A 27,670-nucleotide genomic window follows, 5' to 3' on the forward strand; every position below is an offset into this window, starting at 1 on the left:
CTCTAGAACTCAGCTCAGGCACTTTCCTTGTCTTAACGACTCATGGAATTCTTAATTTACTTCATTTTGCATTTATTTCCCAGTGCAGTCCTGTGGTTACAGTGGTACCATTAAGGAGGTGATATTCTGTGATGGGAGAGCAAATTTAGGAGAACTAGAATACCTTTAAATAGCTTTAGTTTGGAAGTGTAGTTAACCACAAACAGCTGCTGTAACTTAGTTGTGCAGAATAATAGAATATAATCTTTCTTAAGAAATAAAGCAGACAATTTTTCTTAGATAAAATGTGGCTTTGTGGTTTCTAAAAATCATTTTCAGGACTTCTGTTTCTACAGGTCCAAATAGGTCAGTGACCCACATTGCATCTCTGACAGCTTTTTCAATGTGTAAAGTTGTTACACTATTTTTAAAATTTTTTGTCTGTATCACATGTATAGTTTCAGTTTCATGTTATAAATCACAGCACCTTCAAAGCTGGTGGAATGATGCTGTCTCTTATTGATTCAGGGTCTATTCAGGATTCATAACAAGCAAAGGTTTGTTTTACATGGTGAAATTATGCCTGTTATTGCAAGTCATCTGCTTTCGAGCAAATTAAGTATTGATGACTTGAGTTTGCATTTGAATGCCTGAATAACTAGCCTGATCCTTTGATCTGTACTCCCAGCTGTGCATATTAATATCAACTGGAGGAGAATGAATACAGTTATAGCAGCCAAATTTTGGACACCAGTATGTTGAAAGAACTGGCCATCATAAGACAATGCCATTTGCTAGACTTTCTGGGAAGGGTTTGTGACAGCTATTGTTAGGAGTTTTAGTTTAGATGCTCCAAATTGGGTGTGGAGAAAGTTAATTTTTTTTCCACTGGTCTTGACAGGGTTTACGGTCACTTGTTCAGGTGTTTAAATAAATGGTATGAATCTTCCTTCACAAATTTGTTTTATATTTTGTATCCAGGATTATTTGAACTTTGCATGAGACAAGGGGTGCTAGCATGTAATAGTCATGCTGATAGTTGAAAGAAACTAGTATAATGTAAATTTTGCTTTGTAATTTCATTCTGATTGTCAGTGTGGCAATCTCTATGTCAATATATATTTCTCGTCTGGAAGCTGAAATTTGTCAGATGTCTTGCCACCTGTAGCCTCGAGTCTGTGGTTGTGATTGTCTCTTCACATTCTGTATAATCAGCATTGTACTTGTCTTCCACAGGAAAAAAAGGCTTTATTTACAGTCATTTCTGGTATAGGCAACTCAGGTAAATAGTTAAAGCCGAAGTGGAATCACCTAAATGGACTGTGAGGATTTTGAAGCCTATCCATTGTCTCTCCATAATAGACAAAATTATATGCAGCACTGTTGCTTGTTGAGAAGCTGTTGCTTCTCATGCATAACTGCTGTCAGCAGGGTGCATTCTGAAGTCTGAATTTTTAACTGATTTTTGGTGTGATGTTTTCCTGTACTGAGCTAAAAATGGGAATTGGAAATTTAATTATTATCTAAATAAGTAGTATACACTATATTCCACAAACTGTTGTGATAGACAGATAACAGATCTTATATATATGTAAATAATGTCTTGAGAAAGATCATCTGCATGAAAAGTGTTGGGGGGGGGGAATATTCAGATTTTTCATGTCCTTATTGGTACCATTTTACTTGCTTTGTTTTTCAGTTAACACAATTCTAGTCCATGGCATAATAATGATTTCCTGTGGTCAGCCAAGTGGGGCAGGAGAAGACTGGAGCTTTACTTTGTTGAATTCAGTACCTTCATGCACTAATGTGTGCTCTCTGCAGCTCTTGATTTCCTTGTAAAGGTGTTGAGTTTAACTTCTTTAAACGGTTATGTTGGTTTTCTTATAACATAGGCAGTTCTTATCTTGTAATTGTATTGTAGTGTAGGCAGTATTTCTTGCCCCAGCTGGGGCATGTAACACAAAGTAGATATAAGCAGATTGACACATTTAAAGGCGTGTCTGTTATCTTTGAATTGGTTGTGGTCTGTCACACTGACTGTAGTTGTTTGTCATTTGAAATGCTTGACTTAAAGTCACAATGATACATAGACTGAGGTGGGTGTTTAATTATTTCTGCACATGAAAAATATTAGATTTTTGTTTTGACTGATCTGGGTAGTTGGCAGATCTATTATCTTTAAGAACTCATTCAAGATACTGGTTTGGACTTGTGTTTTTTCTGTGGCACTTGGCTGGGGAGGTATTTTGTTTTGGGTTTGGAGCTCTTTTGTTTGTTTGTTTGGGTTCTTTTTTTCATCAGATATAATTCATAGTATTTTCCAATACTGAGACTTCTAAACAGTTTTTCAGGCCAGAGTAAGTTTTTATTTTTTTTATATTTTTTTTTCAATCTTGGTGACTTTAAAAAGGAGAACATTTTACTTACTGAATCTGGGAAAAGTTAGAATTTCTTCAGGGAATTTTTAAGTTTGGGCCAAGTGGTTGAGTACTGCAGTTGCTGTGCTATATGCTTACATACGTGATACCATGCTATTTATTATCTCCTTATTCTCTGAAATGAGATTAAATGCCTCACCCATTGGAAATAGAGGGGAGAAAAAAATCCTATGTAACAGATGGGAAAATGAGGCTCCACAGCTTAGTGACCCCATCTAGCATCATTCATGCAGTCTGTTCTGGAACTATATGAACTCTGATTTCTTGGGACCTACTCCAGTGCCTTGAGCACAAAGTTACTGATAGTTCATTCCTGTCAGTAAGAGTTACTGTATGTTGTCTTTGATGCAAGAAACCTCTGTGGTAGTATGCTTAATGCTCCACTTAACTATTTTTGGAGGAAATGTGCTACCATTTTTTACTATTAATTTTTTATTCAGTGAAGCCATTCAATTGTGTATAAGCGAGTATGTATCTTAAAAATACATTATTAGGGTCCAACTCTATTTCCTGTCAATTTCTAAGTTTAAATTAAAATAAATGCTAAAAAAAATTTAAATAATTTAATCCAAGCATTAATTTACTGAAACATTCTTAGCTATATGCAGATGGTGTGATGAAATGGTATTTTGTGCATTTAAATATCCAACAATACATAGCTCTGCAAAATAAAAGCTTCTTTGTCCTGCAAATTCAAAGGGAGGTGGTTTAAAATGTAAATATTATTTGAATTATCTCTTGCATAACATGTTTGCCAAAATAAGTTAGAACTTAGACTTGTGAAACAATGCTTTTAGCTTCATGGGGACTCTTTCTTCTCTTGTCTTCCTGCAGCCGACTTCTGTTATATAGTCACTTCAGAAATCCTGAACTTTAGGAAATAGTGAAGTTGTTCCACAGCTTATTCTCTCTTCTTAGCAGAATGTATCAAAATAATAAATTTATAGAATAAATGTAAAGAGTAATTCTTTAGTTGACTGCAGTATTAAAATTCACCCTTTGAATTTCTTATGTGTTCTGAGAAACCAGCTCACATCTGAAATCCTGTGTGTGCAACACAGGGAACTGCAGGCACGGCCAGTGCCTGCTGGCTGCCCCGGCCTGGCACATCCTCCCTGTGTGCGTCCAGTCCTTTGGCAGGAGCCCAGGAATTTCCCTGGGCCTGGGACTGCAGGAGGCGGGGAAGGTGAGGTGCACCTGCCTTCTCGTGCAGATGCAGGCTTGGTAAGAAGATTTGTACACTGTCAAGTGCCAAAGTCACTCCTAAGATTAGGTTTGCAAGCGGAAGAAATTCTTCTCTTTTCAGGTGTGCAGCAGCGGTCAGATATATTGATGTAGGTGATTTCTAACATGCGTATTTCTTCTTCCTCTTTGGAGCAGATGAACAGAGATTAGGTGCTGTGGGGTTTTGGCTTTGTTCTACTAAGGCTGCTGAATTGACGTGTTAAGTGTAATAATTTACTGCCCATCCACTTGTACAGGTAGAAAACCGAGACTTTCTCTTCCCTATCTTTTCCTTATTTTCTTGGGTTGTTGGTTGGTTGGTTTGGGCTTTTTTTGTGAACACATGACCACACATGATTTGGATCTGGTTTTAGCTACACAGAGTGCTTGTCCAAGATAAAGATTTTGTAACAGTGTATACGTACAGAATCTTGAGTAATGTTGTGGCACTTGTTTGACTTCAAGATGACTTAATTCAGAGAATTAAATTTGCTGAGAGCTGCAGACTTTTTTACTGTTCTTTTCTAATGCAACTTGGCACAAGGCTGGACAAATGCTAGCCAAGGAAAGCATTGCAGTGCAGGAAAGGAGACTGCTTTATAGTTTTGTTAAACTATACTCTTGAATCATATTAGATAGGAAGAAGGTGGCAAAGTAGATAGGGGTTTATGAAATCACATAGCTGAAGTTGCCCAAGTATCCTAACTTAAAGAAGTTTGGCTTTGTACCTAAATGATTTGCAAGTTAATGGCTTTTATCTGAGGTTGTCTATGGAGAGGCAAGTGTCAACATCCTGTTGTTTCTTTTAATGCTCAGCAAAGGAAGAAGTCAGTCACCTTAGACAGTAAAATTCAGAATAAATTATGTGGAATTCATGGAACCCGATTAACAAAGTTTTATATTAAAAAAATACTTGCTGGATTTTTTTTTTTTAAATAAGGACTTTTTAATACTTACATGTACTATTTTTAACAGTATACATAAAATGTTTTGGGTAAGTGCTATAAGAGAATAGCTGCAGAAGTCACTTCTATTTACATCTAGTAAATTTTAATCAGGTCAGGATTTAGGTAAGTGCTTTGGATCTGTGTGGCTTCACAGCTCAGAAGTTAGGGCACAAGTCATTAATTCAGATCCTATTAAAGCCTTATATTTTATTTAAGCACTGGAATAGATTGTGAAAACTCCTGAAGATTTAAGAAGGGCTTAGACATAAATGTCTTGTGAGCAGCATTGTAGGAATAGCTGATCATGCTTTGGTGGATGGAGATAGATCAGATGACCTCTTAAGGTCCTCTTAGTCTATTTTCAACTATTTTTTGCAGTCCTACAAATCATTTTTTCTCAGGGTAGCTCATTGCTGCTTAGAAGAGCAAGTTTGAGCGTGCACAGTTTGAAAGGTTTTTACAGAATGTGGTTCTACAGAGTGCCTTGTGTTGGTAACAGCACATTCGTTATGAGTGTTTCAATGGGAATGCTGCATTCTGCGCTGCTTTGAAACAAGCCAGAAGCATTGTGACAGCTTTACTCTATCCAAGGACTTCATGGTTCTAGGGCTTTCTCAGTTGAGAGTCCCTTGAAAACACCAGAGAGAAAGAGCTAGGATCTATATACACCCAGTGTTTTAATGACTAAATAATAAACAATACTGGTAGTTTTCATTATTTAAATCCAATAACTGCAGTTGTTGGGTAAGTCTGGAAGTTTTGGTAGTTGACAGCTAGGAGTTACCTGAGAGAAGCTTCATCACCTGTGTTACTCATAGGCATGTTAAAACTTCCACATAACAGTTTGTAAAGGATCTGATTCAGACGTCCTATCTCACTTATTTGTATCCTCAAAGCATCATTCTGTACTGATTGATATACGGTTTAATTCTTGATTTAACTCTTGTTAAGTCTTGATTAATTGCCAAGTCTAAGAATATAACATTTTTTGTCTTTATTGAGTTTTATGGTTCTGCTACAAGGCACCAATTATATGGAAAAGCTAATAGTTGCCAAGTCTACTCAACTTAATAGTATAACTTACTAATAAGTTGTACTTATATATACTACTTTCTAAATTATATGTTCAATTCCAGAATTAATAATTAGGAAATATTGAGTTTAATGGCAGAAGAATTATTCCAAAAGATGCAATTGGTATCAATTTCATAAGGGGTTTTTAAATAGCTGACAAACATAGTTGGGGAAAAAAGTTAAAATATTTACCAGGAAGGATACTTAAACATACTGAAATAGTCTAACAATAGTCTTAATGCAAAGGAGAGAGATTCTGCAGGTGGAAGAAGGTGTCTAATATTAAAGAAGATCTGGGGACAAACTTAATGCTATTCAGAAAAAAAAAATCCTTTAACACTGTAGAAAAGGATAAAGTTTTTAGCAAGGTAGGTCAAAATCAGTGAAAACAATGTAGGAATGGAGAGGCTAAACTAAATCGAAAAACTTTGAGTGTATACTATCATATTCTTGATAAAACAAAGTGGAAAATAGGAAAAATTAGTACAATAGTAAACATAATGATTTACCCACTTAATATTTCAATTGATATGGTTTGGATACATATAAAAAACACTGTAGTGGGAATGATGGTTACCTGACATTATCATTAAAACAAAATATCCTGCCCCAGATTGCTAAGTCCTAATTGTATTTCTGGATGATTGGTGCTGTATTGTACATGTAAAATTACGCATCTGGATCCAGTGCTAGTCAGAAAGGTAGATGTGAAAAGCATTAGGTTTACTGTGCGGGTGAGTTCTGCCAGACTTCTGAGACAAATTGGATCTCTTGCAGTAAGTGTTGGAACTATAATTTAAAAAAAATAAAAAAATAAAAAAAAAGTGGCATTACAACTTGCAGATCAATCTATAACTGTTGTATGCAAAGTGCAAGATATTCAGTGCTTCAAAGGAAGTGGTTAATTGATTGTGGGGGCATGTGGGCTACATTTCTTGGTGTACTTCTTTCTTACAAAGGATTTGGTATGACTGTGTTTTCTTGATGCCAATACCTTAACATATGATGCTACTTGTGACCTTGTCCTTTCAGTGTGGTTTTTTATGAGTGTGTATTACTGATCTAGATTTGAAGTCATTTTAATTTTAAAAAAGTTTTCTTTAAACTGTCTTTCTGCCAGGAAATTCCTAAGAGTTCTTATATCCTGAGAGTTCAGTGGGTTGGAACCTGTCATTTTTGATTGCTAGAAATATTGATGATACATTGACTTTTGTGTCAGATGTCCTGTCAGATCATATGGGGGACATTCATGTACCAGCTGCCTGATAAGGCTTGCCTGGTGTCTGTCTGCTTTATACCTAGTAGAGAGTCTGTAGGATCTCTTTGTGTTCTTGTCCATGTGCCTTCAGGAAAGCTGCTAGAACCCAGCTGTGTTTAGATATTGATTTCCACTAATTTATGCGATATGGCAACAGGTTTAAAAGCTTTGGGGAAACAAATTTTGTATCTTAATTAACATGACTTTTTCCACTTGAAAACAGAATAGGAAGTTGAATCAGAGTGGATTGGAAGACCATTTTGTAGGTTGCCTTTTTAAGGGATGTGCACCCTCCTTTCTTTCCCTGGCAGAAATTAATTATGTGGTCAAGTGTAAGTAGAAATTTTCTGTGGATCTTTTCTGTTATTTTTCTTATACTTCTCTTGTGTTGCCATCTGAAGTATGTTCTACTTTTGGAACCAGAATACTGGGAATAGCCAGATCTTGGATCAATTCTGCTTACTTAATTTTTGCACTATGGGAGGAGAGCTCCTGAAGAATAATCAAGGTCTAGAGTCTCTGTCTTTTGAATTAGACTAATCTGAGAACATGAAATACATATATTCATCCTTCTCTTAGTCTATATTCATCAGACTATCATATCTACTCCCAGTCTGTTATGTCATTGAGGCATGCCCTCGGTGCTAGTTAAATACTAGAGGGAGTCTACACACAGCAAAGCAAAATGTATTTCATTTGCTCATCTCTTAAGCATGCTCCTGACCTCCTCACTCCACACTGGTTTCAGTAGTGCCATTTCCAGCAGGAACCTTTGGGCTTTATATTTTAACTCCTAAGAAAGGCTGTGTGCTTTGTGACCTTTCTGGAATACACAACTGCTTTTCATTTAGTGGTATATACCAGCAAACCATACATCATATATACATATTCTTCTTTACCTTACATGGCTCAGACTGTTCTGAGAAAAACTGGTTCTACCATCCAGTGTTTCCCTTAGCATAATCATTGCTTGGGTAGACCTGTTTAAAAAGATCTTGCTAATCCAGTGCTCTGGCTCAGGCAAGACTGCATGGCACTCATGCTGATTCCTTGAGTTTGTTCCTAGTTCCAGTGAGTGTGTTTTGAATGCATTGCTTGAGTTCAGCTGAAAAGTAACTGTAAGGCGTGTAGGATTAAACAGAAAAACCAGATTGTGCAAAACAATTTATTTGTTTGGCAGAAGTTTGCTGTGGTTTTTCTGTTTGACTGTTAAGAAAGTCAGCAAGTTTGAAGATAAGAGCTTTTTTAAAAACAGAGGTTGATCTTGCCTTTTTGTCTTTGAAGGGAGGCTTGCCTGAAGTTTCTGAGAGTGGGTTTCAGTTCCAACTAGTTTCAGTTGTCTTAAAATAGTAAATGTGAGAACTTAAATTTATTGTGTGGTAAATTCTTATTTAACCTGCAGTTAATGTACATTATTATTTAGCAGAATGACTATTGTAGGAAGAATCACTGTTTCTGAAAATCTGCATGTGGAGTGGAGTCAGTATAGAGCACATAGTTTTGATATACAAATTGGCCTATTTCAGGCCCCAAAGTTCAGCTGTTCTTCTTGTTAGGACATCACAGACTCCTCCTTTGCAGCTATAGTCAATTATTTTATTTGTTCTACTGATTTTTTTGATTTTTTTTCTTTTTTTTTCTGATTGGCAAGAGTGAGGCTCTCTTGTAGCATGAACGGAATGTAGAGATGTGTAGCTAAAATACAAATGTTAATTTATGTATTAAATTTGAGAAAGGGGAAGTATGTGACTTGTGGCCTTGATGGTAATGATATATGTATACTCAATATGTTTCCCTGTAAACAAACTTTATTAAAAACACTTATTTTTGTTACTTAGCTAAGCTGGTATTTTTCTGGTCTTCCAGTTGATAATATCAACTTTTAATGTATCTTAAGGAAGGATAGTACAATACAATATAATATTCACTGCCTGTACACTATAAGAAAGAGATATTACAATGTGGGGCATGTGGGCTTTTTGGAAAATCATTCTATCCGTACATTGCTGTACGGGTAGAGGGTTGTATTGAGTGCCCTTAACTGAGACAGCTCTTAAAGATTATATTCATTGCTGTAATAATGTATAGCACATGCCACTGGTTTCTTACTAGCCCTCCATCATGGGAAGATGACTTTTAGAGTAGACCAGAGTCATGCCAGAAATCTCTAGTATCTTTCTGAAGCCAGGAAAAATGAGAAAATAGCACTGCTACTGTGTGCCAGATGTCAGCTCTAGAAAGACAATAGGAAAGCCCAGCCTTCTTTCCCTCCCCACCACCTAAATAAAGCAACCAAAAAACAACAAAAAAAACCCCTAAAGAAACACCCCCTCAAAAAAAAAACCCAACCCACCATATTTTCATATTTTAGAAATCCATTATTCCTATAATTTAGCTATTTCCAGCTGCATCTTCCAAAAAAAAAAAAAAAGCTTAGGAGAAAAGTTCATGTAGAGCTGGTAATCATCTGATTGAATATTCAGTGTGCTTGCAGTATTTGAAAATTAGAATTCGTAAGTGGTTAGGATTTAATCTGTAACATATGAAAGGCTCTCCTCTATCCTTATGCAAGCTAGAAGATTCTATTAATCAGAAGTTGTTACAGAAGAATGCTAGGAAGGTTTTAAGAATTCTGCCGGAAAACTGAGTAGTGGGAAGGAAGGTGTGGAATGAAGCTAAAATCTCTGAATTTCTGAGCGTCTTTTATTAACTTTCTAACATCTAGAAGGTAACTATCTATATATGTATGTAACTTTTAAGTAAATTAGGATTTGAAAAAATTGATTAATTAGACTTTGGATTCTCTGGGGAAATAATGCACAAATGAACTCAAATTCTGTCTTAAACAGTAATGGGAAATGGGAACCATTTATAATAGTTTTTCATTTGTTTCTGAAATTATACTGAATTGCTGTTAAACACTAGGAGCAAGCTAAGACTTAATGCCCGAGGTGATGCTCTGTACCATTACTTAGGAAATAAATAATTTTCCTTACAACCTGGTACTGGTCAAATTTGTTATGTAAGCAAAGTGATACAAAGTCTTTCAGGGAAAAATATCTCTTAGAAATTCTCCTAGTATCACTGTCAAGAAAAAGAAAGCCTTTGTTGACTAACAAGGTATTTCAGATTTTTTTTTAAATCTTTATGGCTAAATTTCAAATTCAAAAGCCTTTTTCTGTATGACTTGTTAGAATGGTCCTTGGGAAAGTACAGAATGTGGTAAATGCTGTAAAATTGATAGTAAAATTAAAATTGCAATCAATGTTTTTTTTAAGTCTATACTCTAGTTATAAATTTTCTTTAGGTGGAATAAGGGCTGACTTGCTATGTAAGGTCATGCTCTTAGAAAGAACTCATTTAGCTGTTTGTGTGGCTTTTTGCCATTCAGTTGTCATCAGTTTAACTGTTTTGCACAAGTTGTAGTAATGGAAAATAATGTCTAGCTGTGTATAATGAGGCTTCAAATGCCAGGTGATTTTATATATTTCTTACTGTAACTTCATCTAGGTTGAGAATGCATGAGGATGAAAGCAAGTGTGGCATTCCATGCCAGCAATAGGGAGTTTTCCATGTTTACTTTCAATTGCCTGCTTTTCTAGAATATGGAGAAGAGAGTACAGTAGCATGCTATGAAAGCCTATCTCCAATATGTTTGTTTCTGTACTTGGATTCAGTTTTTTATTTTCTTTTTTTTTACAGAATGGACAGCAAATTGTGGATGAACCTATGGGAGAAGATGATATCAACCAACAAACTGTGAGTAAAAGCTGGCTGTAATAAAATAGTACAGTATTGGAGCACACTGACATCACTTTATTCATAGGCCATTTGGCACCAATGTTCAGTTGTTTGAGTTTACTGGACATGGGGTGCACTCTCTTAATATTTTTTGAGAGAGGTTTTTTTCTCACTGACTCAGGTCTAGTTTGGTATCATACTGTTCTCAAAACTCATTCCTCAGCTTTTGGTAGTGTTTCAGGGAAGGTCAAGGGTGGAGAGCGACTGTGAAAGTGTAGTTTCCATTGTGCTTGTTATTGAAAGACATTCATCAAAGGAATTCTTAATCTAGGCTTCTTAAAAATAGAGATTGTTACTACAGAGAGGATCAATGAACCTTCTGGACTGATAATTTTTTAATGTTCCTTGTCTTCATGTCAAACTTGCAGTTTACAAAATTTCATAATGTGAAGATACCAAGTTCAGTTTTCTTGTTGCAAGTGAATTTTGTCAAACATGAAGTTCACCTGTACTTTTGTGTTAGAGAGTACTAGCTGAATGTTAAGTCTGGTGATAAATGGCTTTTCTAATAAAAACAATTTTTGAAACTCCATATTTGGTTGGACTTCAGGGTTCGTATGCTGCTATTGCATATTGTTCAGACTTCAGGCTGTGAGTAGATGGTCAAAGCTGTTTCCGTCTATATAGCATGGATATAATTGCGACATCATAGCAGCTTCTCTCTCTGTTGAAATTGTGCCCAGAGACAGTTGAGATAGTAAGTTGCTTTCTCCATGTTTGTCTTTGAATGTACCCATAGTAGATATAGCTCTTAAGCTGACATGAAAACTGTGACTGCAAGCCTGCACTGTATAGCTGCTCTTAGTTCTTCCTCATAGCATCAAGGCTCTGCTGTATGTACTGCAGGATGAAGAAATGAGGCAACTGCTGATAGGTGACTGAAGTAGTGCACTGTTAACAGTAAGAAAATATAAGAAAGCAGTATTTGTGTGTTTAGAAGGCTACACTAGGAGTTTTTGTTATAATATTGTGCATAATATAGACTGCAGTGGTTACTTGAATTCTCATGTAAACTAGAACTTTGGGAAAGTGTTCAGTTTTGTTTTGCTTTGTTAATTTATTTTGACTTGTGCCATTACTTATTTACTTGTTTTGAGTCTGTAACTTAACTATTGTATTTGGTTAAATGCAAGGTTTTGGTGGGGAGGATTGATATCTGTGAGAAGAGGTCAGAGAGTTTGCACCACCATGTAGGACAGAGCCAGATTCAACCAGCTCCAGAATGGGCCCAGCACTGGCCAAAGCTAAGCCCATCAGCCATGTGGGTGGAGATCTGTAATAGCATGTTTAGGGTAAAAATTGCTGTGTTGCATCTGTGAGGGTAAGGAGCAAAAAAAGTGTGAGAGAAACAGCCCTGCAAGGCACCAGGATGAGTGAAGGAGGGACAAGGAGTTGCTTCATGTGCCAGAGCAGAGATTCCCTTGCAGCCCCAGGGAAGACCATGGTGAGGCAAAGTTGTCCCCTGCAGCCTGTTGGAGGATTACAGTGGAGATCTCCACCCTGCAGGCTGTGGAAGACTCCCCACTGGAGCAGGTAGATGTGCCCTGAAGGGAGCTGCAGCCTCAGGAGAGCCCATTCTGGAGTAGGCTGGTAGCAGGAGCTGCAGCCCAGAGAAGCCCACAGAGGAGCAGGTTTTCTGGCAGGACTGCAGCTCATGGCGTACTTAGACTGGAACGGTTTATTCTTGAAGAACTGTACTTTGTGGAAAGGATCTGTGCTGGAGCAGGGAAAAACTGAGAAAGTAGCAGACACGGTGTTAACAACTGACTGCAGTTCCCATTCCACCTGTGCTGTTCGACAGAGAGGAGGTAGAAGAGTGGTATCAGCCTGAGAAGAAGGGGAAGGTGGAGAATAAGGTGGCTTTAGTTTCATCTTTGTTTCTCACTGTTCTGGGTACAGGTGAAATAAATTTTCCCTAAATTGATACTCTTCAGCCTATGGTGGTAACTGATGTGTGCTGTCCCTGTTCTTAAGGCAGTGCATGAGGTTTTCTTTTGGATGTTTGCTGAGGAGGGGGGATTGAGAAAGTGGCTGAGTGTGGGTGTCTGGAAGCCAGCTAAGGTTTATCCCTCAAAATTATTGAACTTGTGTATCAGTATTTGATAACTACAGGATGTTTACAAATGTTTACCTGTACTTCCTTTGGAAATTTCCAAACGGCTGCTTTTTTGGTGAGCAACTGATTTTAATACAGTGTAAACATCAAAAAGTTAAAACATTTCTTTGGTATTCTTTCTGTCATGCTTGAGCTGCTTGCTTAAGATTGTTTTAGATTTTTAAAGTCTCAGAGCAGTATTTTAAGAATAGACTTCACATTTATCCCTAGGCTGTGGTGAGTAAAAGTTTGCCAGTTGTGGTGTAAATTAATCTAGGAGTTTTTAAACAAGGCATTACTACAGCTGCTCAATGAGTTATAGCTGGAAGCTAACCAGTGCTGTCAGTCAGGTGATAAAATACTACTTTTTAGTAGTATTTTATCACCTGGGATGTGAGATTCTGTCAGTGCTTCATAATCAGTTTTAGTGCAAGATATGGACCGCTTTAAATTACCACTGAAACTCATTTAAGGTGTTCTGTTTAACTTTGAACTTAAGTGGACTTGGGACACTTAGATAGTTGCTAACAATTTATGCAATTTCTCAGCTGTAACTGAGGACAGTAGAATGCCTAAGGTGTACTAGCAAATCAAGTAAGAAGACAAAACCCTTTTAAGTGTGTAAAGTATGCAAGTTCAGGATAGAAAGTTGCCATACCTCTGTGGAGATGGAAGGTGAAAGCTTGAAACCTGCATCCTTTTGCTATCTTAAGTGATAGGATAGAATGCTGATAATGCAAATGACATAGGGATTTTAAAATAAATATTAAAACTTAACACAGTTCCATGTACGTGGGAACTCTCTCTAGTGTATTGTGTATCAAATGATAAATTGTTTCATTACATCCATGTTCTTTTGGGCAAAAGTAAAGTTAATTTACAGGAAAGCCTGAGTTACATGGCTGTGATTCAAATTTGGTGGCTGGTTTAGGAAAAGCAGGAGCTATAAAGATACCCATTTCTAAGGCGTTCAAGATGCTGTATGGTTCAAAGTCTTGCTTCTTTTAAAAGGGGACTCACTCAGTACTCTAGCTTTATTAAACAAGTGTGCTGATTATATCTGACTTGAGCTTGTTGCCAACTTTTTTTATCTGTATCTCATAAATTACCTGGGACCATCAGGAAATAAACGTAAGAACAGCTGGCTGAAGTTTAACCTAATGTGAAAGCTTAAGTGGGCATTACTGAGAGGGGAAGCTATTTAAAGCCTTTTATTTGCTACCTTTCTCACTTTTGTGCTGTCTGCCATTGCTCTGTGTCCATAGAGATTGAGTAAGTTAACTGAGCCAATTAATTGTTTAGAGCTGTTGCAATCATGCTGCATGCTTTATTGCTAGTTAAAGCTAACCAGAAACTGCAGGTAGTCTGGCAGGTGACTTCCCATTTTGTGTGTATGTGAAGAGCATATCGTATTTGTGCTGTGTTCTTTGTTCTGTTATCTGGATTCTATGTAGCTGATAAAACACTTAGTACGACTGATGTATTACCATTGCATTCTACTAGCTTAAACCTAATTATTAAACATATGAAAAATATTAGGTTCCAAGAATTTGTAAAAAGTTTTCTTTTCACTAGAAGTGAAGTTTTCATTTGTAAGTTGCAGGAAAATTTCTTTCTTATAACCTGCAAGGACTAAAGGTTGGTTTTTTTTTCAGTACAGGCAGAAGTGGAACCTATTCAGGCTCAAACCTCCAATGAACCTCTTCAGTGCAGGTGGTGGGGTCATATTACTACCCTTGACTTCTTGCTTTGGCCCTACTTTTAAACAAACAGAATTTAAGCATATATAGAATTAAAACTAAAACAAAACAAACCTTATTGAAATATGCTGGTCAGGGTGATAAAAAAATAAATCTCAGTAGCTGTCATCCTCTTACTAAAAATATGTAACTAAGGTAACAATGACTAGTCAGTGGGTAGGCAAAAAGTAGAGTAAGAAATGCTTCAAAGAGAAGTCAGTAGTTTTTCCAATCAGTGTTTTTTATTAAAAGAGTTTATAAGAAAAGTGGGATCTTAAAAAAGGCTTCAGAATACATTGGAAAAACAACCTGAAGCATTGGGCAATACAATCTCATTGTTGAAGTATTGAATTTGATTGGTCACTGCTGAGATTCTGTGTTTTACATGCATATATACTGTACAATTTACACTAAATCTGTAAAGCACTGGAGTGGGGCTGTCAAGATAAGGAGAGGGAGATCATTCATCAGTTACAGCCATGGGCAAACAGCATCCATTACTGAAACAGTAATACTAAATCCAGAGTAATCTGGGGTAATCTCATTTGTTATGTCTTCATCTGTAAAAATAATGTAGGATGAGAATATTATTCCGGAAAATTCAGGAAAAAAACATAACTAAACTGACAGATTTTTAGATTTTAAAACATTTCAGAGAGGCTTTAACTGATTTTTAGTTTTACCTCAAATTCTAGTATTCTGTACTAGTGAGAACTCAATGTTTCAGAAATTTAGCCTTTTGGCAAGTTGAAGCACCAGTTCAGGACTACTTTGAACTTGTGTTGGATATTCCTGCTCAGGTAATCAGTAACAGTTTCCATGTTCAAGAACAGTCATGTTTGTTAACATGACAATGAAGGCATTTCTGATGATTATTTCAATATGTTTGTTTTACTTTTGCTAATACACCCTTCACATTTCAATTTTCTGTGTATGTATTTTTGTCATTTTTTTTTATTAGAATTCTTGGTTCTGTGGTAGAGGCTTTAAGACATAGCTGTAATTTCTTAAACATTAGGAAAATACTTGGATTCACAAGTGTTCATAGTCCATAATCCAAGTTTTGAATTTCTCATTATTTACAGACTGACACTTAATTTTAGCTGAAACAGCTACTTGTGTAGCTACTTGTAATAGCTTGGGTTACAAATACAAAACTTGTACTTGAAAGTATTCTGTAATTCTTAAGTTCCTTTCAGTGTATGCTACTGTATTTAGCATATTATATTTATACTTAGATATACGTACTCATGTATTTAATTCTATTTTACAATCAAATAACTTGATTTTTGAACAAATAAGCTTTTTTTTAGGCAAACAATTTACACCTGTAAAATTAAATCCAGTCATTTCCTTGTCAATGACCAGACTGTGTTTTGTATGAAAAAAGGCAGAATGCTTTTTTTTGTCTAATATGATGGAATTTGGAATTCATTATCTTCCAAGACACTCTATTCTGCTGAAACTTGGATGAATTTTGTTAGCAGCTTAGTGACATGATGCATCTTACCTGTCTAAGAATGAACTTGCAGGTCTTCATGTAAATAAGAAGTTACAGCATCCTTGTAAATAGTGCAGACCATTTGGTCTGAGATGTTAGCTCTTACATATGAAACTAAAGAAGGAAATATATATATATATATGTATATATATAAAGAAGGCAAGCCCTGGAATACTTTTTTCCCCCCAAGATGTGATCAGGTGTTGAGGAAAGGTTACAGCAAAACTTTCATTGACGTGTTCTACTGGATTTTCTGAGTGACTTGTTTTGCATTTGGTGTCTTAGGTGCAGGATACTTTCTGGATCTTGGTCAGAAAATTTGAATAATTTGAGAGTGTAAGCAATGTTCCAAGTCAAGCTGCTTACTTGTTAAATGGAGAGAAAACAGATGGTAGCCTCGCAAAGCCTGTAAACTGACAGATGGAAGCTGCCACACCCCCTGTTTAATAGAATATTGCTGCTGTGGCTATACAAATGTATTTATTATGAAGAAAAGTATTCAGCTTCTGAAAACTCAAAAAATTAGCTCTCTGTTCCTCAACTGCTGACCTTTGTCAAACAAGGGCTTTTCATTCCTTATGTGTGCTGCTTCTTTGTTTTTTGCAACTAACGTAAATCAATCCATACTATGGAGCCTTGCTCTTCTAGCCCTGTAAAGATTTAATTTGGATTGTTACACTTCTCAAACTGAGGGTATATGAGATTGTCAGTTTACCTGATGGATTCCACTTAGATTAAATGTTTTAGCGTTCAATAAAACTCAGGGATTGCCAAATGTTCTGTATTACTTTGAGAGCTCCTCAGCATTTTTCAGTTTTTCTTCTCTCTATAGTGTCTGTGAGCTCTGTTCTCTTGAAGGTCTAGGCAGCATTTATCTTCATTTTTGTAAACTCAGATCATCCAATTTAAATAATGAGGAGGGGAAGATGGGAGATAAACTGACTGTATTTCTGTACTGGAGGAGAAGGAAATGCATTGTGCAAGTGGAGTTCTGTAAGTGACAGAACTGTGACTGACAGGCATGCCACATTCCCTTTGTTTTGGTGACAGTTGTTTCTCCTGATAAACAAGTATAATACAAATCCTTATCAAAGATTTTAAGGTAGGTAAGCCACTTCCTGGAGCAATTTGTTCTTTTTATCAGAGACTTCCCTGTTGAGGACTGCTGCCCTCTAACCTGTTTCCTTCACATACAAAGAAATATTTTAAAGGGCAAGCTCTCTTCTGAGAGATTCTCAAAGTGAGTTGTGTAGCTTATATCTTAATGTTTCTGGTTGGCTGCTGGTGCTCTTTGGGAACCATGCAGGCTGTGTTCTCCCAGAACACAAGAAATTTCTTCCACCTGCCAGACTCATGCCAGTTATAGGAGAGCTATTGTTGTGAAATAACCCCACTGACCCCTGAGCACTCTGCTTTGTACTTCACTGTGAGGTCACATAAAAGGTTTGGGAGAGCAGTAGTCAGTAATTGTACAAATGTTTCAGTTGAAATGCCTTATTCCTGTTACCATTAGCAGATACAGCATATCTGCAGCAAAATAAGCTCTAACCTTTACCCAAAAGATAAGAAAATTATTATTTACCCACAGTATCTTTTCATCTTGAAGTAATATTGTAGTTGAAGAAGCTCTTACCATTTACTCTCCATATCTGCCTTAAGCTCTTTTTGGTACCACAGGGTTTAATTTGGTGACTTGAAGATTCCTGGTCACTCTGCTTTTACTGTAATTGTATCTATTCTTGACAAGGTAAAAGCAGAGAGCTTGAATGGTCTCCCATTTATTTCTTTAAATTTCTTTTAAATTTTCCAAGTGAAAATAACTATATTGCTGTTAAACTGCAAAATTAAATTCTTGAGGTATTTCAGTTTTGAAGGAGGAAGTAGCTGCAAATTTTAAACAATTGAAGAGAGTAAAGCTTCAAGTAATTATTATGCTATTATTATGAAATTATTATTATGAAATATTTTAAATCCTTGTGTTGCAGTACGGTCCTTGTATTCAAGAAGCTTTGTTCATCTTGAAACTAATGTTTAATAATTCTTCATGCTGTGTTACTGCTGTTGTAGGAGACTGTTTCTTCCAAAAAGGAAGTACCACACTGGACTGTATAAAGCACATTGGCATTGAGGACTTATGAACCCTCAGTTGAGTCACAAAGACCTCCTTTGTGTAGTAGTATTTATTATAATAATAGTTGTTATATTCAGTACACAGATTTGAAAAGATCATCCCTGCAGATGTGACACAAATAAAGACCCAGAGGAGTAGAAGAGAACACTAAAAGGGCACAATTTTGCTTCTGGACATAGCTGAAGTCAGGTCTTTATTTCACCTCTCCATTTTGAGAAGAGGATCTTGGCTCACGCTGGGGAGATGTGTAATCCCAATTTAAAGGAAAAGCTAGAAACTGATACTGTGGGGAGTCAGGATGTGGGATAGAGATAGCAGAAATGTGTTTTGTCATTTAAATTACTGGCTTTGTCTTCTGAAGAGGAATTAAAATATAACAAAAAATGCAGTAATCCAGATACTTTTTAGAATCCAGTAAAGGGAAGCTGTCTGCAGGGTGGGTTTGTTTTCATGTCTTGTGCAAGCAGGACTACAGTATTTTTTCTGCAGGTTTCCTCTGATAACACAGTCACTAAACAGAATCACCTGGATATATTTATAGCTGAATACTTGTATATGCCTTTGACTAAAGGTTTTTACTTGCCTTTGTTTATTTGTTACTTGAAAAACAGTCTTGCTTCACCAAAGGAGCTTGTACTTTGGAATTCATTGTTTTAACAAGTATCAAAAAAACTAAAGATAATATTAATATTCAGGAAAATAGCTCCCATACTAAATCTGGAGAGATCAAATTAAAAATTTAACCTCTTGTTTGAAAAGTAAAAAGAACTGTTTGAAAAGTAACTAGATTGAATTTTAATTCCTAAAACATTTGAAGTGTTTGGGGCTTTTTAAACATTGAAAGAAAGCTTAGGGATCTTTTTTACTTCAAGTTCACTCTCTACAAAGCAATACAATATTGGTGCATAAGTCAGACATTTGAGCTGGGCAATCCAATTCAAATATTTTTGCAGTTTGCCTTGGCCTGGAACATCTGTGTAGCATTTTCAATGTGCAGGATTTCAAAGGACTAGGCACAAGGTAGTTTTGGTCCTCAAACTAAACTCTAGTAAATAAAAAGAATCTTTATGTATTCTCTACATTGAAGTCCATAAGGTAGTGATATGTGATATCTTAAAATATTTTGTGAAGTTAAATTCATAAAAATACGATTATCACATATAGTACTTAAAATACTTGCCGTTGTGCTTAATCAGTGAAATGTTGCATAGTAGTGTGATTTCTGAAAGAGATGCTGGTGTCTTTTGTTCTTTTCTGGGAACTGGGAATCAGTAACATCTGCAACAGCCTGTTGCTATCAGGCAATCTACTTAAGTTTCCTGTGCTGATCTCTGTAAGTATCAGCAGCATGAGTACCACTGCTGCCCAGTGTGTCTTTATCACAGCTCTGTGTATATGTGTGTGTGAAATCAATGTCTTTTTTTTAATGTCTTTCCTAATTTTTTTGAGCTTTTTTTCCCCCCTTCTCTCTCCCCACCCCCCAACTGTGTCTGACTTGCCTGACAGGAAATTTTCTAATTGCCGGAACAGCTGGTCACAGCAGAAACACCAGGGTTGGTCTTCCCTGCTAGACTTACGATCGCTCAGTCAGAAAATCCAAACATCATGGTTTCTTAGTCATGTTTAAGTTTCTGGCTCTGCGTGTTCGCTCTGTTCGGGTGAGCTTAGTTTCTTATTTAAGAGAATAAGGGGAAAAGGGGGAAGTTTTACTTTAACTTCTACTTTCAGAGTAGTTTTAGTCTTTCACTGTTTAAGGATCAGTGTTGTTTGCATACGAAGTGTTTTGGATTTCCTTAAAAAAAGTTTATGGTATGTTCATATGTTGTAGAAGTTTCTAAGATGATACCTGCTGTGATAATTTAGCCTTACTAGGAAATTGTTACCTTTATGTAAATAGTGTAAAACTTAAACCTTGGGGGGGGGGGTGTGTTAAATGTGAGCTTAGTGTATATTTTCTCACTGAGAGTCAAGTTTGTTTTAATAGTTACATCTTCATATAGTACTTTAAACTGTAAAATATGACTCTGTGTGGTGATAGTTAAAATAACCCAGGGTTAGTAATATCTTAAATTTACTTCTGAAATGATATGACGAGTAGTGATGTTTGCATAATAGTGTTAGGGTTATTTCAACTTCTAAATTATTATTTAGTCACAGCATATGTTTTATTTGTGTAATTTGTCTTGTTGGACATATATTTAAGCACTAAAAGGTTTGGTTTAAGTTGAGAAAAATTAGTAGTGGAGTATTGTATCATCTCAAGCACTGTTTAGTTTAATAATTTCAGAACTATTTAACATTACAGATAAATGTGCAATGGGGCAGAACATTTTGTCATTGGAAGTCAAATCGGTTTTCACATTTATCCTTCTGTAAGTCTGCAAATAGTTTTCAGTGAGGGGGAACAAAACCCAATGACCTTCTTGTGTAATGACTTAACATCTTAAGTGAAGGTCTATTAACTTGTAAAACTGGTAGACACGTACTAGCCTGTGTACTGGTTTAAACAATTGTATTAATTTTTGCAATGCATATTAAAAAATGAAATGGAATTTTCTTGCCATAAGTGAAACACCAGAACAAGACATGAGTGTAAAACAATAGAACAAGACATGAGTGTAAAACAATAGAACATAGGTTGCATTATAATCAAGTGGTTTTTCAATGTAAACCTTATAAAATAAATATTTATCAACTTATAGTCCTGAATTATAGTTCTTTTCCACAAGCAACATGAAAGGTATTCCTCAGAAATTTGGTCAAAAAATGACAATGTTTTATCTACTTACAGCTGCTTGGTTAGGTTGTCTTCAACATTCTGCTGATTTTAAAATGCTAGCTATTGCAGACCAAATGAACGGGTTTCAATCCATATAGATTTCAGTATATATTTAGGAAATCATGGTAATAAAGCAGGATTCATAGCTTTCATAGGTCGGTGCTAAATATGCTCAGGGATTATTTTCCCTTCTAAATAGTTTGGGGCTTTTTAACTTTGAATTAGTTAGGGATTTTTTAATTGCAATTCTCTGAAATGTTAGTGCTTAACAAGTAGGAAAAAAACTTATCTCAGAGTTACTGGGAAATGAAAGTTCCACCCAATGAGTATTTTTTTCCAATGCTGACGAGCACATTTCAGTTCATGAGATAATTTTGTGCTGTTTGATTAAAAGAGGACTGCACTGTAAAACTGCTTTTGGTGACACTGAGCTTTTAAAATGCTTGCAGGAATTCCTTAACTTACCTACCAACAACCTACTGCTCACAGTTCCATTGGAAAGGAAGGGGTAGTGTCCTGCTTCTGTCCTGGCCTTAATATTTTATATAAATATATATTTTCATCTAAGGAAAGAAAGCATTTTCAGAATTACACTCCCAGCCTCGTGAACTATATTCATTGGGCCTTACCTGTCCTCTGGCTTGTTTCTCTGGGACAGGATTCATTCTTCAAATTCCTCTCTTGGTTCATCTGTACAACCAAAAGAGCAGAGGAGTTCTGTCTCAGCAATCAGGTCTGCAGTCTTCATTCTCTGAGTTGGCTACGTGGAACAAATACAGACATAGGAAACCTTCTAGATCTCAAATTGTTGTAGAAATAGCCAGAAATGAAAAAGAGTAAAGAATAAATACAAATATACAGTTTTTTCACTGTTATCTCTACAAACTGTTTTTCCTCTGAGGTACCTAACAATTCAAGATTTTCCAAAAAAATCCAGACCCTGAAACTAAACATTTACAAATAGAATTTTCTTTTCGAAAATCTTATTTTCTGTCAGGTAGGATAATAGATGCTGTCTGCAACAAGTGATATTATGTTAGTTGAAATTGTAAGTTTTTCCATCTTTTAAAAAGAAGCAAAGACATAAATTGTGAAAGCCTATATTTCTAACTTCAGATGTCCACATTTAGAACTTCTGCTCTACTCTTGCTTTTCTTTGGCAGTATAAAACAGACAACAAATACAGAATATCATTAGATCAGCTTGACTTAATTTTATGGGTGGTACTGCTTTGCTTTTTGTTGCATTGGAATGATTGCTCCTTCAGAAGTAGAATTTTTAATCAGCTTTTTAGAACAATTGTTCATGTATGAGCGTATAAGTAGTGGTTAGTTCTGTAAAGTGACTCAAATTGAATGTTAGTCACAGATATAAAGAATGGCTTTTAGTCCATGATTTAGCTCTTAACTAACACTGCTTACCAAAACAATGGGAGATTTTGAAGTATTTGTTGGACTGTAAGTTTCTTTTTTAAGGTAGTTTTGAATTTGAAGATAGGAGTATAAAAAGTATAGAATGTATGAATATATATAAAACGTGTCTAAGATATATAAAAATACCTAGACTAGAGCACTGTTCACATTTTTAACTCCCATTTTTACCTTAATAAGATTTCTATAAGTTCTAATACAAGAGGTAAAAGTAATTGGTTTTCAGTTTGTTGGCTCTTTATTACTTCAGAGAATATAGCTCAAAAGGAGGGTTCCATTTCTACAGATAATGCTGAAAATTCATCCTATGTTTATAGCAAGTTGGGAAAGTAAAAATGCATCTAGGAGACTTCCGGATTCAAGGGAGGGGAGGAAAAGGAAATTCTGTATATGAGCTGGGGAGCTGTGCCAACATTGAGTCATCCTTTTAAAATCACTTGATATTCAGTAAGCTTACTGTCCTTACAGGATATAACTGCTTTATGTAACTTCAGCACCAAGGTTTAATATCATAGTCAATACTTCAGAAATGGTTTATTTGATTATGAGGATCAACATTATGATACCTGTGACAGAGAAATATTTTGCCAAGCACAGCCATGTCCAGCAGAGCTCTTAGAGTACTGTGAAGACTAACAAAGTAGTAAAATGCAACCTATAACCATTGTTGGAGCAGCGTTAAGTAAATTGCTGGGGAATCCATTTTTCTGTTTTCAGCCTTATCTTTGCTTGTACTCAATGTACATGTGCTTCAGGAAAGTGCATTTGTCTAAAGGAAGCAAAACATTCCTGAAAAGAGATAGGGAGAGGTGAAAACAAAGCTGCTACTTCCATAATGAAAATGGAAAAATCAATGTGGCTACATAATCAATACTAACAAATGAAAAATGATAAAAGCAGTATCTTTGCTGCTGCACATTTTTCAACAGAAAAATAAGATTAGCTCTTTATTCATTGGATTTGCTTTTTGAAAATTGTACGGTCAACAGCATACACTGATTTTAGGACTGATACCTTGTTTTAGATATTATGTTGAAATATGGCTGATGTTTGAGGGAGGTATTCACCAATATGGGCAATATGGTGTTGACTTAATTGTTACTATTAAAGTTATCAAAAGGATTTTTTTTCTCTTATTCTGATTCTTGACTATAGAAGTTGAAGTTCCACAACTGCGATCTTTCCTGATGGTGATTCTGGCTGTTTCTCATGTGTAAATTATCCTCATATAAAACAGATACAAAAAATACTGTAATATGTGATTTTAAACAGAAAAAATTCATTAAATAGTTCCCTAAAGAGTTTCTGATGGGATCCCACCAACATTTTTTAATTTATTAATAGGGACTGTTTGAAAGAAGTATTAAAGTCACTATATTGGCACAGTTAAATGCTAAATGGTGTATTAAGGAATAAGTCTTGCGTAGTTTGGGGCAGTGACTCCTGGAAGGACTCTCAGCACCACTAAGCACAGCTCCATGGTTGGTCCCTCGGCAGTTGTGGTCACTGCAGATCGAGGCAGGAGGATTGTGGCTGGAAGTGTGGCAGCTATTGCTCTGTGTGCAGCATAAATCAGTGATGCAGAGGCTTCCATAAAAACACAAACAGTCAAGTAGTAAAAATAAAAATTCAGGGAAAACTTTACAAGAACAGGAGCTGGAAAATCACTTTACAGTGAAAAATCTGAAAAAATTCTTAAGGAGAAAATTAAGTCATAACTAAAACTTACATCTGTAAGTAACTGTATGTCAAAGATGGCTCTGTTTTGTACCCTTTTTACTCTGTTAAGACCAGTACAGAATTAACAGGTAGAGGTGAAACCTGGGTAATGCTGGAACCAGGATTATCAGCATTTAAATTAATTTCTCTAGCAGTTGCTTAAGATGGCTTAGCTATTATAGAAGTTTCAGTTATTTATTGATATTCAGATTGGTTAATAGTATTATCTAATGTTTACCTTAAGTCAAAGTCTTAACCTCATTTTTACAGTTTTTGGTCAGCATGTCAACAATGTTTGATGTTCAGGAAGAACTTTTATGAATACTGGACCCACCCAAGGATTTGTTGCATGTGTTGAATTTCCCTCCCACTGGGTTTTGATGAACTTGAGTATGTATAGTCACATCTGTCTTAGTCATGAGTCCTTCTTATTGGAAGGATTATTTAAATGTCTTACTGATAGTCAAGTTTTTTCTCAGTTCTAAAAGCAAAGATACTACAGGGGTTTCTTTCTGTCCAGAAATTGTGTTGTAAAATTCAGAGGTTTTATTTAAAACAAGTGTGAGCTTAATTTTTTTGTCCTTGTTCTGTTTTTATGTCCTTTATTTCATAACTTCCATCTGTTATGTGTAGAAGAGATTAGTATGTAGCCTTTTACTTTGTTCAACCATGAAACCTTTAATTCTGATGTTACAGGTTTGGTGTTGTGTTTCTTGCTATATTTCATATAGCCAATGAGTGTGCAGAGGGGAGGTTTTTTGATCAGTATTTAGTCATCTGCTAGCTGAAATCCACTGCACTTCTGGGGAGATTTTCACCTTCATCTGGGTAATTTTCATTTTGTGGGAAAGCGAGCATACAGCCAGCCTTGTTTTGCACTGAGTTCTTTTGGGTCTCTTATTGTAACAGCATGAGGCTGTTGTATGATATCCTCAGTATTCCCTTCCTGATGCAAAGGACTCAGGATAGTTACTCATCATATGTCTCACACAATAATGACTTCAGGGATTTTCTAAATCAACCTTTTATAAAGAGAACTTTCTCAGAAATTTGTTTCTGAATTCCAGGTGGAGCTTGGGTATGGTGAAGGAGTCATTTACTTTGTTTAGCCTTTAGTTCTGTTAATCCTTTTTTTTATCAAACAAGAACAACAATTTTCCACAATAACAGGCTTCAGAGTAATCCAAAAAGTATTGTCAAGCCTTTCAAAGTGTTTCAACATGTTAAAAATAAATAGAATGTTCTTTCAGAAAGCCTTAATGTCTAGGTACTTGTGGTATGTACTACACATACCTATATTTGCTCTTGGTATGATAAAAAAATTAAACCTGCCAGGTTTTTTCTTATTCTCTGCATAGTTAATCAGATTATTTTGTTGTTGTTATTTGATTTTTTTTAAATCCCACACTATTATAATCAAATTAAATCTTCCTGGACCCTTTCAGTCCCCGGTCTTGTTGTGCATAACTATCTTTGTTAGGAATCTTAGTTTTTGGGTATCTTGCTTTTGGTCAACTGTTCAGTTTAATTTTACTGAAGCTGACAGCAGAGACTATGGAGTCAGTCTTTCTGTTCGGGATGGGTCCAGTTTACTTTTAGAGTCACATTCTGTTGACTTTAATGTTTGAATATCTTAAGCTGTAAATGTTTCCCTGTATTTTTTTTTTCCCTTACCTTTCCAATTCTGTCACTTCATGACTTTACGCCCCTTAAATGTCATCTGTGTGTAGAAGCAATTTAAATACACCAATCCTTAATATTTTTGCACTAAAATTTTATGGTTTTTAGGTTTCTGCTGTTTTTTCCTTTGGAGCAATTTATGCATATCACAATTTTAATTTATACTTTCAGTATATTGAAAAATATATAGTCAAGTCTTTGTCTCACTCAATGTGAAGCTGATGAACTAATTATTCTTTTAATAACTGTTATCTAAAATTTATTGTCATTAAGATTTAAGTGTTTAAAATATTTCTAGTCATACTCCCATAATTTTGAGTATCTAGAAAAGCAGAAATCTGTCTTCCAGAAATACCTTTCCTAAGTAAGACTTCTGTAGATAACATAGCAGTTTATTCTTTTATATTCTGTTTAAATTAATTCACATCTAGTTTTTATACTTCTTTAAGAGTAAATTCTTGCTGAATTTCCTATTTCTCTCCCTGTATATTGAGATTTCTTTGCCAAGCACTTGTCATCATACATGTTCACACTTTGCTTATGCCTTTTTTTCAGGAAGCTGAGGCTGAGAATTTTAGGTGCAGTGAGACTCCTATGATGTTGGGATGTGCTAATATTCCTTATTCTGAATGGCTTTCCTCTTCCTGCTATGAGTAAGAGCACAGATGTGATCCTGTGCTGCCTGTTTAGATGAGTTGGGGTATTTCCTTGTGAATAATTCTGCCAATACTGCAGCATACATTTTTTTTTAAATTATTTTAATCTTTAGTTGATTTTTTTTCTCTGTCCTTTTTACATAAAATTTGTAGACTAAGAATGCTTCCATTTTTTGAGGTGCTATTTAAACACTAACAAGTGTCACAGTGGTAATGTGGATTTTACTGGTAGTTCTGAACAGCAGTTCAGAGCCCAGTTAAGTAGTCCTAGACCAGCTTTTCAGCTGTACCTGGAACATACTGCTCAGAAAAAGGTCTGCAGATAACATACAGCTTGTTCTGCACTGATGAGCTTATGCCATCCAGCTCTGCATGGGCCATTTATTTACAGAGAGCAGTTTTCGGGTCTCCTACTGAAAATTCAGAATTCTGAAGGGTAAATTGCAGAAGAGTCTGTGTATAGATAAACTCATGTTTTTCTCTTGTTTTTCTGGGTTTTTTCATTACTACTGAGAAATACGTGCCTAGTAAGACTCTATTTCCTTTAGGGTTTAAAGCCTGGTGTTCTTTTAACATGTTACCTATTAGTTGTTCCTGTAATAAGATCTCAGAAACAAATACAAGTATTTTATGTTGCAGCAGAGTTAATTTGCTCTTGAATTAATAAGTGACAGTAAAGGAAATTCACATAAATTCAATTACTCTGAGCAAAATGAGTGTTTAACGTTCATTAAGTACCTAAAACATTGATTTATTTTTTTCCTGGCAACATGATTATGCTATTATTTTCATAGCCTGATAATGATTAAATAGTTTTTTGTTGCTTCCCTAGAAGTTGTGTCTTTTTCTTGTTTTACTGGCAAGCATGTTTCCTCTTCTAATTTGCAGCTGATTACCTAGATAAAAATGAGTTGCGCTTGTTGTTGCAGAATCCCGCTTTCTTTTCTATAAAGTTTTTCATTCAGATTTTATTTGTGTGCATCATATGGTCTATCTGGTGTTCTTTCCTATGTGTATGTGTGTGTTCTTGTGCAGAAATATATTGTGAGGTATATTACTATAAGCTTACTTATATTGAGATACTGCCCAGAATACTTCTGACTTGCAGACTGTATCAGTACAGGAAATTATTCTGGAATATGGTATTTTAAATTCATACCTAAACTTGTTTTTCACTCACTTCCCTTCTAGGACAGTGTTGATTTAACACTATTAC

The 27,670-nt window shown here is 35.6% G+C and overlaps 1 protein-coding gene across 3 annotated transcripts in view; it reads left to right on the forward strand.

Annotated features, from left to right (window-relative positions):
* Positions 1-27,670, forward strand: part of RPS6KA3 (ribosomal protein S6 kinase A3) — a 73,997-nt gene that overhangs the window by 2,396 nt on the left and 43,931 nt on the right. For 2 of the 3 annotated variants that reach the window (XM_005516682.3, XM_014249687.2), the window contains exon 2: positions 10,626-10,682. In XM_005516682.3, the coding sequence (XP_005516739.1) occupies positions 10,626-10,682 (57 nt within the window). Of the gene's footprint in view, positions 1-10,625; positions 10,683-19,771; positions 19,849-27,670 lie in introns of those variants that run through there. The other variant, XM_005516681.3, reaches the window with a different exon arrangement.

This window comes from Pseudopodoces humilis, chromosome 2 (genome assembly GCF_049639895.1).
Source record: "Pseudopodoces humilis isolate 2021_Gansu_Grassland_sample_001 chromosome 2, ASM4963989v1, whole genome shotgun sequence".
In the NCBI taxonomy this organism is placed as follows: domain Eukaryota; kingdom Metazoa; phylum Chordata; class Aves; order Passeriformes; family Paridae; genus Pseudopodoces; species Pseudopodoces humilis.